The sequence below is a fragment of the Anser cygnoides genome, chromosome 10, assembly GCF_040182565.1.
Source record: "Anser cygnoides isolate HZ-2024a breed goose chromosome 10, Taihu_goose_T2T_genome, whole genome shotgun sequence".
NCBI classification, from domain to species: Eukaryota; Metazoa; Chordata; class Aves; order Anseriformes; family Anatidae; genus Anser; species Anser cygnoides.
The window spans coordinates 13,830,059-13,845,289 of NC_089882.1; the positions used below are offsets into that span (position 1 = coordinate 13,830,059).

A 15,231-nucleotide genomic window follows, 5' to 3' on the forward strand; every position below is an offset into this window, starting at 1 on the left:
CTGTGCAGCATGCCATGGGAAAATCTAGAGGGTCCATGCTGTGTAAAGCAGGGCTCCCAGCACATGAAGGGGTGTCAGAATAAAAAGAGTACAGATAGCAAGTAAATCTATCTCATTAAAAGAGCTGTTTTATTAAGCCACTGGTCAGCCCCTCGTATCAGGATCCAGAAAGAACCCTGCACCATTTCTCTCTCAGCATCCTGGTGCAGAAGCCTCTTCCCATCTCAGGTACGAGCAACTTCCTTACCACCCCCCTCTGTTGCCAGCGAGGCTCACTTTAAGACATGTACATCAAGGCTCCAAAGCAAGGCAGCAGAAGCATCAAAGCTAGTTTTCATGGCATTTAGGGAATGTGACAGAAATGACATCCAGCGAGCGGTCACCTACCTCATATCCCCATCATCCGAGTGCAAGACCGATCTGATTTCCATTCAGTGCAAACTTATTTCCTAGCTATTATATTAGCCCTTTAAATTTGTAATCTTGCTCTCTTTTTAATAACACTTTCATTCTCAAACATCTCAAGGATATTTTCAAGCTTGTGTCTAAGGCTCATTGATTCAGGATTCAAACACTGTCATTTTGTAGATAGAATACAATGAACGCTGGAAAGTTATAACCAAGTAACAAGTGAGATGCATGCTCCCAAATACACAAAACAGAAAAACAAAATGATAATCCAAAAATAAAAAGTTTAACCAAGCTTGTGGGAACTATATTTTGTACTTTACACCTACAACAATCTTATACCACAAGCCGTGCTGGCTTGTACAGAAGGAAAGGCTACTGAAACACCCCCATGCATTATCAAATGTAATATCTAGTTGTAGATAGGGGAAAAGGAAGACTAATCCTATCTTTTGCTTCTTAAACAACAGAATGGCTTTACTGTAACCCTTAACTAGAAGGAATTAATCTGGAAGAAGTTTCTGTGGAATGTATGAACTTGGTAGACAAAAGGAAGTGAAACATGGGGAAAAGAGAATTGAAGCCGAGACAGGGGAATTAGGCAGCACCACAGACAACTTCAATTTGTTGCAGCTGTAGGATTTAAAAACAGGCCAACCTTGTGATAACGTCCCTTAGCCCAAGAGACTACAAAAATGAGAAGCTCACGAACGACCATCAGCTGCTGAAATCTGCAAAAACTCTCCAAACACAAATTAACCTTCAGAGTCGGGAGATAAAAGACTAGCTGCAGAAATTGGAAGTTGTTCAAAAAAAATGCTATAAATGTCTGACAAATCATAGCAGCAGTAGCAGGGAAAATAAGGAATACAGATGCAACATCTTACCCCCAGCCAGATAACACCTTTGCCTTTCCTCAAGAGAAGATGGAGAAAGAATTTACTCTTTTAAAATCCTGGTTGGTTTTATTAAACATTCTGCACAATTGTCTTAGTTAAACTTAGACCTCACTGGTGCTTCAGAGGCCAAAAGTTAGTAGCTTGCTGGAGGTTACACACATGTAGATCCTTGTCACGCCAAGTTTAAAGTTAACGCAAACCTTTCCGAAGTCCATCATCTAATACTGCAAGATTACTTTCTATAGGGATTCCTTAAACATTTAATGGTTTCATAAAAAGAATTAATTCTTTCACTGCAGAAGCGCACCCACTTCTGCTACAGAAGACAGCAGCCAGAGAGGAACCCAGCCGTGGAGGAGAACGAGGGATGTTCTGTCCAGAGGCTATATAGATTAACAGGCCACTAACTTTCAAGACTCTGCTGATTAACATGCATTCCTCCAAGGAAAGTGCAGAAAATAAAAAAAAAAAAAAAAAAGACAGCGAGACTGAGAGAAATAGAAGGAACAAGATCTGAAGCTACTCGCAATCCAGCTATTTAATTCCCCTATCAATAGCTTGCAACGCAGAAAACAACACATGGAGCTACAAAACCCAGCCCCGAGTCCTCACCAGGGGAAGAAAAGCAGACTGCTTCCACGTGTTCTGACTCTGCCTCGTATGCAGCAGGAGGTCTCCATATCCAGCATTAAAAATGCAGAGAAACGGAACGCATAACCTTATTAATGCTGCTACTAAATAGACTTTTTCAGGTCAAAAAGTAGTCTAAAATATAAAAATAAAGACAGGAGACTCAGAACTAAGGGCTGTCTGACTCTTCGGATAGCCCGTTGGCACTCGGTGACACACCGCCTGCTAATTAGAAGCGCCAACACCAAAGAGACCGTGCTCGACCACGCGCCTCCCAGCAGACAGCTCATCAGAGGCTGAGGCAGCCTTTGGTAAAGGCAAAGGAATACTGCACATCTGTTAATTACCAAGTCCTGACCCAAAAAGAATTTTAAAAAGCAATTTTAAAAAATTAAGGCTATTTAAAAATAAACACCAGTTATGACGCTACAGGTTAAGATCTGAATTTCCTAAGATCTGTTCAAACACTTCAGCTGTTCAAGGCACACATTTGTTTCTGAAGTTTTGTGTGCCACAAGCTCTCAGCTAGCAGCCGTTACTGCCTAGTGGGATCGGCTTTTGCCAGCAGGAGCCCCTTCCAGAGGTGCCATACCTTCAGCCAGCCCTGCTCAACGCGTAGTTCTTCGCAGAGAGAAACCATCTGGGAGTGTCACACGTACACGTGCCCTGGTTTTGCTTCAATATACACGTTAAGAGACAATGACAGGGCCTTTTTTGTAATAAATCACTAAGGCTCAAAGCAAAAAAAAAAAAAAAAAATCTACATCTTTCCATGCATGTCAACATCTTTAAAAGGCAGTTTTATTCAGTTAGTGAAAGCAATCGGAAACAACCACATTGCAACTTCTAGCCAAAGACACCACCACTCATGCTAACCCAGGCAGGTTTCCTAGCTGGTTGTGCACGCACTAAGGGTCTGTGAGTGCTCTGCAAACAGCCAAACCACTAGGAGGTACTGCTCCTACCACCGGCAGTACCCAAATTACACGTACAAATTTGTGTTCTAGTAGCTAAATGCACCAGTCATTTTCCAAACAAAATATAAAAACGGATCTGAAGAAAGTGTCATTCCTGTAATAAACACACGTAGGTACTTGTTGCTAATCACAAGTGATAACATCCCTGAAAAAAAAAAAAAATCAAATGTGAAGAAAAATAACTGGACTTTTTCCTCATTTTGCACTATTATTTCCTGACTTAATTCAGTGTTTTCTGCTTCACCCACAAAAAAAAAAAAAGTTTCAATCAAGAACCATTTACAGAAAGAACAACTCAAGACTAAAACCCAACATCTGTGTTAGCAAAGTCTCCTCCCAGAACCAACCATTTCCTACATACAGACTTGCAACTCTTAAAATAGAAGGGTTTTAGCTCAATGTGCTACATTTTAACTGCATAGCAAACGGACCACAAAACTGCCCTGAGGTGAGCAGCATCCAAACCTAAGGCAAAGCTCACAGGGCGGTACCTGGGGCTTTCACTACATCAGTTCATATACCCAGGGAGGGGAAAAAAAAAAATAAATACACAAACCAAGGCCAAGTGTTGGTGATAGAGGCCTGACCTTAAAAACGCAGCCTCGCCTCACTGCTGTCCCCACGCTGTCACAAACGCCCCGCTGCCCCTGGGCCTCAGCTGGCCGCCGCAGCTTGTTGTCACAACGGGAAGAGATTGCGCGCAACAAAAGCCCAGCCTAATCCAGGGATGTTTACCTGCGGGTTAATCAGCCAGGATGAAGCTGATCCCCAGCTTACCACAAAGTAAATGAAAGCCTTAACAAAACTAGATCGTGTTCAGCACCATGTTTAAAGCCATCTTCAGTCCCAGTTCAGGCGCATCTCTCTGCAGCTGATACTGGTTGACAACACTGGGCAAAAAGCACAAAGTTGGCCTGAAACTTCATCAGTGACCTTGAAACCTAACAAAAAAACTTTCCAGAAATGGGCATTGGCTTATTCCTTTCCCTCCTGGGGGCCAACCCCCCCCAACCCACACTATTCCAGCTGATCACTCCCCTACTACCACCACTTTACAGCAAGCAATGTACAGGCTATTAAGCTTTCACCAATTTTACCTCCACATTCTTCGAACTGGAGAAAGAAAACATAACAGTTAAAATGGCAACAGGCATTTTTAACCGGTACGCATTAAACATATACACTATGCACACTAAAACAAGGGTGTAAGCATCCAATGCACTCAACGTGGAAAGCCCAAGGGTTCAGAATCCCACACGCACAAGACCACCCCGATATCAAAACCCGCTGTCCTGATCAAAGTCACTCCTGCTCAACGCACGCCCTTCCTCTCTCACTGATTCAGGAGGGCTCCGAAGAGCACACAGCTCATTTCTGGCCAACAAATCGTTCAAAAAGAACCCAGCAGCCTATGACCAATTACCACCAGCCGCTGGAGCAACAGGACAAACCCTTCCTCCCGTGAGGATTTCCTCCCACACTCACATCCCAGGCCTGACTAACCACAACGGTGCAGAGCTGGAGCCACCAGAAAGCAGGGGCTGCCGCCCAGCGAGCAGAGCACGTTATTTATTTGTACATTTATAGAAGTCACCAAATTCCCAGGAGCACTGGGAATGGTGAACCATGTGTCATCAACAGCTGGCGAACGGCTTTCCCAGCAATTTAGGAGTTGTGTCCAGGCTGGTTTCGCACAGCAAGTAATGCCCTTCAGTCTTGTCTGAAACAGCTAATTACGGTGCAAAGTTTGTCCTACCATCACCCCATTTCTGAATTCATTCTTTCAAAGTGGTAAGGAAGACGACGACTCTTGGTCAATAACTCTGACAAAGCCATTATCCGAGGGGTATTAAATGGGGAGATAAGAACTTCAGGGCTTTGCACAAATCATATTAGTTCAATTCTGAAATCCGCGTAATGCTTCTTTTCAAAGTATTAATTTCATTTATTCTATTTGCTCTCCCTCTGTCCTGATAACACAGGCACACATGGCCCCTAAATGAGATCCTCCTATTTTATAAGTTATAATCCTCCCTTTCTAGAGTAGTAATGAGATGTCTTCGCTTAATCGCGTTTATTCTCCCCCCCCAGCTCCTGCTTTTCTCCATCCCCATTCCACATTGATTTGTTTCAAAGGTTTCAGCAAAAACCATCAGGCTGGGAGTCACTGGCTCCAAGACGAAGGCTCATGATGCATATGCTGCACAGCCTTAGGAGATTACAAAAGCAGAAAGGGAAAAAAAGTTTCTTTTGTTGGTGAAAAAAAAAAAAAAAAAGCAAGCCTGAAGAACCAAGAAGTTGAGAGATTAGGTTTTGATTAACTGGCAATTAAATAGGAAAGATTCAAGGCTTAGGAAAAGGCGAGACTATTCATAACACATCCAAGCAATTAAATAACTTGACTATGACAACTTCAGAAATTCCTTGTGCTAGAATTAAAAAATAAAAAATAATGATGGCTGTACTGATTCTTGTTTATTTCACACGAGACTTGAGGTATGCTACTTGCATCAGTTAAACATCCCAGGCACTGCTCTGAAGTTCTGTACATACTATCCCTGTTGTACTCTAAGTGCTCATGGCATTACATTATTTAAGAATCCAGCCAGCACCATGATCCTGCAGCGATGTACAAACAAAACATGTTCTCTCTAATATAAACTGGTGAGGCTTCTTCCACAGGAGCTTAGCAGACTGCTTCCATCTGAGCCAGTCCCACGTGGTAAATCAAAAGCCATATTCACTCCAAGAGTGAAGTGAATGCTGCAGTGTTTCTACTTATAGAGGTGTTTAGCTTCTTAAACTTCACGGAGTTTTAGTCAAAACCTAAAGGTATCTAGAATCTAAGTACCCTGTTCAGAAGCTAAGTACCTTGTTCAAAGTCATAAAAAAAAAAAAAAAGATCAAGACAAAAATGTAGAACAGAACCCAGGTTCTTAACTCTCAAACCCTCCTGTAACCAGTGAACCGCTAAGAAAAAAAACAACCAGTTTTAATCTGCTCCCTGCCCCACCAGTGATGAAGTAACTGGCCCCAGAAACCGACAGCAAGTTCCCTACCAAATGTTATTTGTAGTCCGCGCTCTCAGCAGGACACTGCACAGAACCACAGAAGCACTTCACAGAGATGCTGTTAATAATAAAAGTCAGGACAAAAATCATAAAAAACAGATTAAATGACAAATTATGTCCAACACAAGCAAAATGAAATCGTTTCAAAATACAGCTATCATATTTGGATTTATGGTCCACAAGTGGTAAAGTTACAGGAGTATATTGCAGCACTACTAGAGACAACTGTACGAGGGAAGGCTACCAGCCACCAAGCTACTGATACAGTGAGGGCACAGAGCAGCACAAGACCTTACTGCAAGTATCAAAACAATAATAAAACTAAACCTTACTACTAATACATGGCATCATTTTCAATTCTTACTGAATTAAGTGCTGTTAGAAGCAAATTATTCATTTGTTATTTCCTTCATAGGAGTTGTCCCATTTTTCACCGGTTTCCCTAGTAGGTCATAACAAACAAGACGGAAGAAAAAAAAAACACCACAAAAACACACTAAAAACTGAAAGCTGTTTCCCTTATAAACTTCAGCAGATAATTTCCAGTTCCATCTGCACCTAGACTACCACCGGGTACACCTAATTCCACTACTCTTCTGTTTGAAAGAGAAGACAGATACAGATGAGATGAAAGAGCAGCTCACATCCATTATTTGCTTCATATTCTGGGGCTAGAAAGCAAAAAAGTGAGCAAAAACCATTCAAACACTACTCCAAATAAAAGAAGAAAACAATACTGGAAGACAAAGGACAGATATGATTTGAGTAGGATTAAGAAAGTAGAATAAGGTGACCATGCCTGAAAGGAAACTGTAGCTGAGATAAAGCAAATCTGATAGGATTCCAATCATTTCAAAAGGCTGGCAAGAACAGTTACTGCTTAGGAAGACACCTAGAAACCAACAGACAATAGCTTTGACCTCATCTTTGGAAGGACAGGCTAGACTATTCCATTTTTAAGGATCTCAAATTTATGACTGATAAAGAGATAGTTAAAGAGCAATGAAATTTAACAGTTTCTCATTCTTGCGCCGCATTCCATGGCCACTATTTATCTTTTATGGGTTACACAGAGAGAGCCTGATCAGATTTTTGCAGACCATCAAGTTTGCAATATCTGGGTATGTGACAGTGCAGGATTAAAAGCTAATTCAGATAATAGAACAGCTTCTGTATGTTAGAGGTCAGGTCCCTACTCATTTTAGAGGTGCCCTCCTCGCACTCCACAAATATTGCCTGCCTTTGCTAGCCACGCATCTCCGAGGTTACTCTCTGCGTCTCACTGCGGGAGGGCAGGCTCTATTTCTGAGCTGGGCCTTATCTTTAGGCTGGGCACTAAATCCACCACCCTCCCCCACCCTCCCAGCCCCCTTTACAGAGCTTTGTTAATTGCATTCATAAAGATAATATTCTCTTTCTAGTGGGAAGAGAGTTAGTACCGTGTCCGCTGGCCCAGACCTGCTGTTCAGAGGAACGGCAGTCACCTGCCTCAGACGTGGCTCTCCTAAGGCTCAGCGCTCACGCACACTTCCCGTGGCCAGGGTACAAGCTGCCAAGCAGAAGCTTCCTACAACGCAGCAATTCCCAAGTTACAGCCAGCAGAGCGGCCTGAGACCTACCAACTCAGCCACGTGCAGTAGGCTGCCAGACAGTCAGAGCATAAATGGGTCCAAACCCCCATGCGGACATCCTCACAGAAGGCACGTTCGCCAGCGACTGTTAAGCACCGAGGCAATAAAACAGCCTCTTGTCCAAGACGGCTCTAAACCCCAGAAGTTGCCAGGCTATGGAGGTGGGAAGCTCTCTGTCTATGTCTATGACACTCTATGTCTGCCCTGTTCTCACACTCTGCATAAGCATCCGCCGTGGATCACTGTTAGAGACGGACTACAGCTAGAACCTTCTGTCCAAACCATTACAGCGATGCTCACTTACATTTTATTTATTCACCCCGCAGATTTATAACCTCAAACTGCTTCCCAGCCCAGTCACGAGCCCGGGTAAGCCACACCTATTGCTATTCACCAGGCAGAAAACATGCTCACAGAAGGGCTCTTCGCTTAAATCAAGTGCGTGCAACACATCAGCAGGATGGAAGACACACAAATAAAGATAACGTTCCTCAAGTCTGCCCTCTTCCTAAACTGTCCCTTCAGCATGCAGTAGGCAAAGAGAACTACCCTCAGCCTAGCTCTCTCAATAAACTTTTCAAACACCACAGCCTGTACTGGGAGCGGCTGACAGAATTAACTTCCTCCCCAGCAGCCCGTGTAGTGCCAGAGCACCGGTGGCTGGAGCAGCGATCCCATCCCACCACTGCTCTGCCCACTGCTGAGCCATGCTGGCACAGCACCAAGACCCTCTCCACACACCCCCAGAGACATCTGGGGGTGGGAGCAAGAGGTGGGGAAGAGACACCACCAGGGCAGCTGACCTAGACCAACCAAAGGGATATTCCATACCATATCACGTCATATTCAGCAATAAAAGCTGGGGAAGGGGGGCGGGGGGGTCTTGTTATGAAGACATCTGTCCTCCCAAACAGCCGCTGGGTGTATTGAGGCCCAAGGTGTGGCCAAACATTGCTTGCTGATGGGAAGTAGAGAATTGTTCTCTCCTTGCTTCTGTGCAGCCTTTTGCTTGTGTTTTTTTTTTTCCCCCTCTTTCTTTTCCCTTCAATTAAATTATCCTTATCTTAACCTGTGAGCTTTTTTTCCCAATCATTATTTTCTTCCCCCCCCCTTCGAGCGGGGGGAGTGAAGGAGTAGTTGTGGTGGAGCTTCGCTGCCCATCGGGGTGAAACCACCACACAGTCTGCATGAACAGGCAGTTTGACTTCACCGCGGCAAGCACAATCAGCATCATCTTACCCTGGCTATACTGACACACGCACTTCATGTGCTTGCACTACCTGAGACAACCACCTCGTACAGGCTCGCACCACGCTGACCTACCGTTCATCCTTTTTCCCCTACAGCTAAGGCTGTCCTCAGCACAGTCACTGCTCCTGCCTTTCCCTGCAAGCTTGGCCTTGGAATCACTGCATGACAGGCTGCAAGCACAGCTTGCCAACTGCACTGTAAGCCCAAGAGTAAAGTGAGGAGTTAGGAGGTGATGAGCGCCTCAGCCTCAGTCAGGTTCTAAACTCATTGCACAAGTGACGTTCAGTGAACCCCTTCAAGCTGAGAGGTTTCAGTCTGTCCTGCGTGGGAGCACACTGGAGGTTTGTTACTCACCAACTGGGCTGCTCTCTGCCTTTCTTCATTCGTGCTGCTCCTTTCCCGCTGAAGGGCAGTGTTCAGCGCCTCACCGGCCGCTTCCCTCTCTCTTTTGGCCAGCCGGAGCAGCTCCTCTTGGACCAGGGCCTGTTCCTGCTCATACCTGTAAGAGATCAGAGAAGGCGATCAGCAGACTTCTGGCAGCAGGGTCACGGCTTAGCACGGACTATCCCTGACCAGAGCCAATGCGCAAACACGTTATCGATTTGGTACAAAGCCTGCTCACAGCCCCTCCATTATCAGCAGGAATTCGAGTCCAACAAACTGTAAACACGACCTGCAGACTTCACTGTCACACAGCACAGACAACAACAGTAGACTGAGCACCTTAGAAGCTTATATTTCAGTTATGTTTAGCTCTATTAAGTGCTTAATTATCACCTGAAAACAGTGATAATAGAAGGTAGTTAGCTAGATAAATAGATACTGCTTTGGAAAAAAAATCAAGAAACGTACTACAATAAAAGGAGTTAGTCTGATAGGGCTTCTTCTATTCTACAAGGGAAAAAAAAAAATCACAGAACAAATACAGTGACAGTGCTGAGAGAGCATCCTTGTCATATCCATTGCCTGGACACCTGCATCTCAGAGACTGGAAATTCAGTCTAATTCAAGCCTGGGGAATTCTACAAGCAAGCACCTTCAGTGTCTGTGTAATTCAGGGGCTTTCTGCTACAAAACTGCTAGCCTGCTCTTCAGGAAAAGACCAATTTTTACAGCATCTTTAAGAAAAGAAAACAGAGCAGACCAGCAGTTTTGTAGCAGAAAGCCACTGAGTTACACAGACACTGAAGTTCTCACGGCCCTGCATACCTAGAACTAGGAGTAGACTCCTCTGGTTTTGATAGAGGACATTCTTCTTGTACGTTTTTTTCCTAGCTCTTATAAATATCTTTAAAGATAAATAAAAATAATAAATTTAAATACCCTTGAATGAAAAATTCATAGCACTCTAGTACTGGCTGACTGGCAGTAAGCCTTGTCTATCAAAAGGAGCCAGATACATAAAATTGATCTGATAATGTTAGGTGTAAACTGAATTAAACCCATGACCACATCTGAGATTTAAAAATCCCTTAGTATCAAACAGTTTCCCTCATTTGTCTCAGGAACGGCAACTACTTAAATTTAGGCTTAACTGGTCCTGCAATGCACATAATACACATTTTCTACAGTTACCAACTCTTTACATTGGTCCTCCCTACCTGTTTCTCCAAACAGCACTCCATCTGCTCACAGCTCCCCCAGTTGCTCCTTTTGGCTAAGGTACAGGCTTATCTAAACAAAGTGTTCAGTAGCCGTTAGCTGAACAAGGCTTCAAAGAGGATTCTCAGGCACTAAAATTTACAGTCACCGCACTCAGAGTGAAATAAATCATATATACAGTCGAAAAGGAGCTAAACTATGTCTTTTTCACAAACTTCACCTCACCTCCTGTACAATTCCTGCTCCGCAACTGAAGCCTTCTGACCAGAGTTACTTGCCATTGGTGGCTGGATTCCTGGAAAGAAGGACAGAAGCCTGTGACAAGTGTCATAGAAAACAGTCCGTCATCACATCATAAATTATTTGATAAGAAGAGAACACTTCATATGTGAGTGTTATCCCATCAAGAGAAAAAAACAATACACATAAAAAAAGTCTGAAGAAAATGTAAATTTGATAGTCAAAATTCAGGAAAGAAAGACCCTGACAACACCGTCTTTCACAAGGCACACTGAACAAGGCACGCTATAGAAGTATCTAGGTAAAAATGTTAACCTACACTCCCCACGCCCTGTTTTATACTGAAACATAAGCATAGTTTTAGTCCTACTTTCTATTTGCTTCTTCTAGCTCAACTAAGTCTTACCGTCAAGCTCCTGCTTTCCTTATAATTAGAAAGATCCCACAAGTAATAAATCTCTAACAGCAAACACCTGGCTCATTACCTTCATGTTACGTTGGACACCTTAAATACACACGAATAATGTTTATCAACAAAGCATATTTGAAAACTAACAGAAATCAAACCAATTTGTGACTTGTAAAGAAAGACAAGCTCAGAAATCACGTTCTCACCATCCACTTGGACTGTCACGTAAGCTGTGCTTAGTCAGTCCATCCTGCCCTCACAGCATGAGCTTATTTCCAAAGAACAACAAGCAGTATTTCCCCACCCATCCACAACATACTCCCCGGGCATGGAAAGGAGACAATAAATCAAGTTTCTACAAATAAAAGATAAAAATATTCTGCCACGCTTACTGCATGTTTATTTGAAATCATTCTTAGAAACGTTCACAAAGTGATCCAAGTTCATTAACGCATCTAAGAAGGGTGGCATTCCAAAGCCAGAGAAGGAAAGGACCTAGCAAAACATGCTGTCTTACTTAAGGTCACACAACAACAGAAGTAGAAGGACAGCATTTCAACTGCTCCGACAGCCAGGTGATACAGCCACCTTTCAGAAACCCGTAAAATGTCACGGGACTGCAACGTCCAAGACGTTCAATGACGCTGATACCTACATATGTAAAAGTGTTAAAGGCTAATCAAAGAGCTCCTCTCGTAACAGGGCAGCCTTGGAAATATACACACATGCTATGTAACATCCAGCAGCAGTGCTATTGAGAGGTGTGTCAAAAGAGTGGACCTGACAGGGACTGACAGTACCTGTAGGGGATTTGGGCTTCCCTTCTGCAGCTGGTGAAAACGGAGCTGTGCCGCTGGATGATCTCTGGTTGTCCCTTTTACTTTGTGGGGTTTCTTTCATTCGGTTTACTACATCTTCAGAGAGCTGAAACATGCATACATGAGAAAGGAATCAATTTAGCACTTAGCACACACATATTTCAGTATCAAAGTACCCAACTTGTTAGTTTTCATGTTACTGCAAGAATAGAATTGAACACAGAATCGAATATAGAACAGAGGGTGCCTTCAAAGCCCATCTACTCCAACTGCCTGACCACGTCAGGGCTAACCAAAAAGGTAAAGCATATTAATGCGGGCATTATCCAAATACCTCCTGACACTGACAAGCCTGGGGCATCAGCCACCTCTCTAGGAAGCCTGTTCTAGTGCCCGACCACCCTCCTGGTGAAGAAGTTGTTCTGTCTATCCAGTCTGCACCTTCCCTGATGCAGCTTTGTGCCGTTCCCCTGCGAACTGCCATCGGTTCCCAGGGAGCAGAGACCGGCACCTCTCCCTCTCCGCTTCCCCTCCTCAGGAAGCTGCAGAGCGCAGAGGCCGCCTCAGAGCCTTGTTTTCTCCAGACTATGCAACCCAAGTGGCCTTCCAGCCCTGTTACCAGCACCTTGATGCTGATAAGAAGCATTGATAACAACGTTGGACAGGACTGGCCCTAGAACTGAGCCCTGGGGAGCACCACTAGCGTTGAGCTCTGCTGTTGAGCCAGTTCATCACCCAGCATAGCGTGAGCTTTTTTCTCTCACAGGTGAACAATTCATCCAGAAGGATGCTGTGAGGGAGAGTATCAAAGGCCTTGCTGAAGTCCAGAAGGACTCGGTGCCATTAAGAAGCTGACCTTATCATAGAAGGAGACCAAGTATTGCCAGTTACGTCATGGCTGTTCTGCCCTCCCGCTTTACACTTTCACTATTTACAAACACGCGTGTATGCGCACAGTGCCTTCGCAATAGGATTTGGTGAGAAATAACCCCAGATATGTAATGCCTACCACGAGAGAAATGACAGGGCAGCAAGGCAATGACAAGCAGCATTGCCAAGGCATCCCCACAGCAGGGGATGATACGGGGAGGACTCTCGGTATCAATTCCAATACAGCTGAAAGCTAAGGACAGCATCTACTTGTTTTAGGAATTTAACCTTATTCTCTATGGAAAACCAGCCTTATTAGATAATACACAGTACTAGACAGTAGGTATCTCAAAAATAATTCAGTTCCACGTGAATTTAATGGAAATTAGTGGTGGTTGGAAGCCAGAATCCTATGCCAGCATCCCGTGGAAGCGCACACCGACAGCAGTTGGCCTTTGGCAACCCTGGGCAGTGAGTCCGCAGGCACGTATCGGCACGGTGCTCTGCACCAGTCCCTCTTACCCTGAGAGATGTCCAAAGGAACAGAGAAATAAAGGGGCTACGGCAACTTTCGTTCTGCTTTTCTTGAAACGCACAGGCCTGCACAAAGCCAGACTTAGTTACGGGCAGGCCGAGCAGAATTACTTCTGTATACACAACTGCACAAGGCAAGGAACCTCTTTGGCGCTAAGAGCTGGGAAGGGCTATTTCATTTCACAAAGCAAACTAACAGAAAAACCAACAGGAGAGAAACTCTTCCTCCTGGAAGCCAGGCAGAGAGGCCTGCAAGGCTGTGCACAGCCACCTGGACCTCACGAGGAGCTGCAGACGGCCAGGCACCGGGCAACGCAGGTGGCCCCCTTCATGGCAAGCTGATGGAGGTCACTGTGCCGCCACCACCAGCAGGTTCCCCTGGCCCTGGGGGTGCTGAGCAGAGGGGCACCGGGCAGACCCCAAGGGGCTGCCCTTCTCCTCTGCTCCTCTGGTGCTCCTCAGCATCGAGGAGCCGGGCAGGAGCCCCCTCACCCGCGCTGAGCGCTCTGAAAGGAGCCCGGCACGGCCTCGGGTGACTTCTGCAGGGCGAGCAGTGAAAACCTCAGAGCCGACCCCGACGGGACTCCCCGCGAGGGCTCGCTCCGAAGGAATTGTAGGGAGAAAAGCGCGCGGACGAGGCGATAGCAATAAAAAAACCAACGGGATTCAACGCGGAGGCGCCCCCCCGGCGCCGCGCCCGGCCCCTCCGCGCCCCCTCACCCTGACGCCCTGCAGCACCCGGACGCGGTCGCGCTCGTCCCGGCCGAAGGAGACGCTCCTGCCGCCCGGCCGGCTCCCGCTGCCCCCCATGCCGCCGGGGCGGCCGCCGGGACACCGCTCCCCCCGGCTCCGACCCGAGCGGCAACACTCCCTTTCCGCCGCCTGCCAACACGCCCGCCTGCCATTGGTGGATGGCTTCTGGACGGCCAATAGCGCGGCGCGGTGCTGGCTGCGCGGCGCGGTGCAGGCTGGGGGTTGTAGTCTGCCGGCGGTGCAGGCGCGTTGGGAGTGTTTTCCCCTCATCCTTCGCGGTGCGATGTGCACCATTAAACCGCTTTTTCCACGCATTTCTGCTCGTCATAGTCAGGGGGTGGTACTGGGGCGTTAGTCCAAACAACAGCGGATTGTACGCTGACAGGGTGAGCGGGTTGTGGTGCTGAGGAGAGCGGTTTCGCCCACCCACACCAACCTGCCTTCGTGGTAACCAGCCCTCAAGGCTGGTAACAACACAGAGCGCCTCTAAAGAAAAAAAAATCAAAGTTTTCATGAGAGCACCAGCACATCCCTCTGTGAGCACCTTCTGCAGTACGCTCCTGCAGCAGAACGGCTCAGATGTGGATTTGGCCCCAGGCCTTTGTCAGGCCTCCTCCTTCCCTCCCACACCCGTTGCTCTGTCCGTCCTTCATCCTTCGGAGCGGGACCAAACCGCCCCCTTAGGCTTCCACTTCGATACGCTAAACGTGTGGGGGCTCTTTACTGGGTAAAAGTTATGGAAACACAAAAATCCGACACACCTTACCACACAGAAAATGAAGTATGAAGGCATGATGCTCGTCTCCGAGCCCCAAGGTTCTCCTCCAGGTTGCAGGAAATTGGATGAAGCAGAAGAGTGGCCCCACATCCCTCCCCTGCCCCTTCACCACACATTTCCCTGAGGCAGAGCAGCCCAAACACAGGGGGCATTCCCCTCTGCCACCCCAGGAATGCCTTGCCTGGCCTTACGCACTGCCCCAGATCACGCAGGCCTTTGCAGACACAGTCCCTGGCTCCAAATACAGCTGACCCACATGCTAAAGCAAGGGAGAGAAAAAAAAAAAAAAAAAAAAAAAAATAGCACAAGCAGCTGGACCTAGAGACAGCAGTTTTGGAGGATCTTTTCCAAATAAACTTT

The 15,231-nt window shown here is 46.1% G+C and overlaps 1 protein-coding gene across 5 annotated transcripts in view; it reads right to left on the reverse strand.

The window, feature by feature from the left end:
• Positions 1-14,237, reverse strand: part of CHCHD6 (coiled-coil-helix-coiled-coil-helix domain containing 6) — a 110,866-nt gene extending 96,629 nt beyond the window's left edge. For 4 of the 5 annotated variants that reach the window (XR_010833914.1, XR_010833913.1, XM_048068937.2 and 1 more), the window contains exons 1-4: positions 14,061-14,236; positions 11,919-12,042; positions 10,695-10,764; positions 9,222-9,366 (exon numbers count right to left, since the gene is read on the reverse strand). Coding sequence is in view for 3 of the 5 variants with exons in the window: in XM_048068937.2 (XP_047924894.2) it covers positions 9,222-9,366; positions 10,695-10,764; positions 11,919-12,042; positions 14,061-14,150 (429 nt within the window). In the remaining 2 variants the exon portion in view is untranslated. Of the gene's footprint in view, positions 1-9,221; positions 9,367-10,694; positions 10,765-11,918; positions 12,043-14,060 lie in introns of all 5 variants that reach the window. The other variant, XM_067003071.1, reaches the window with a different exon arrangement.
• Between the last annotated feature and the right edge of the window lie 994 nt (positions 14,238-15,231).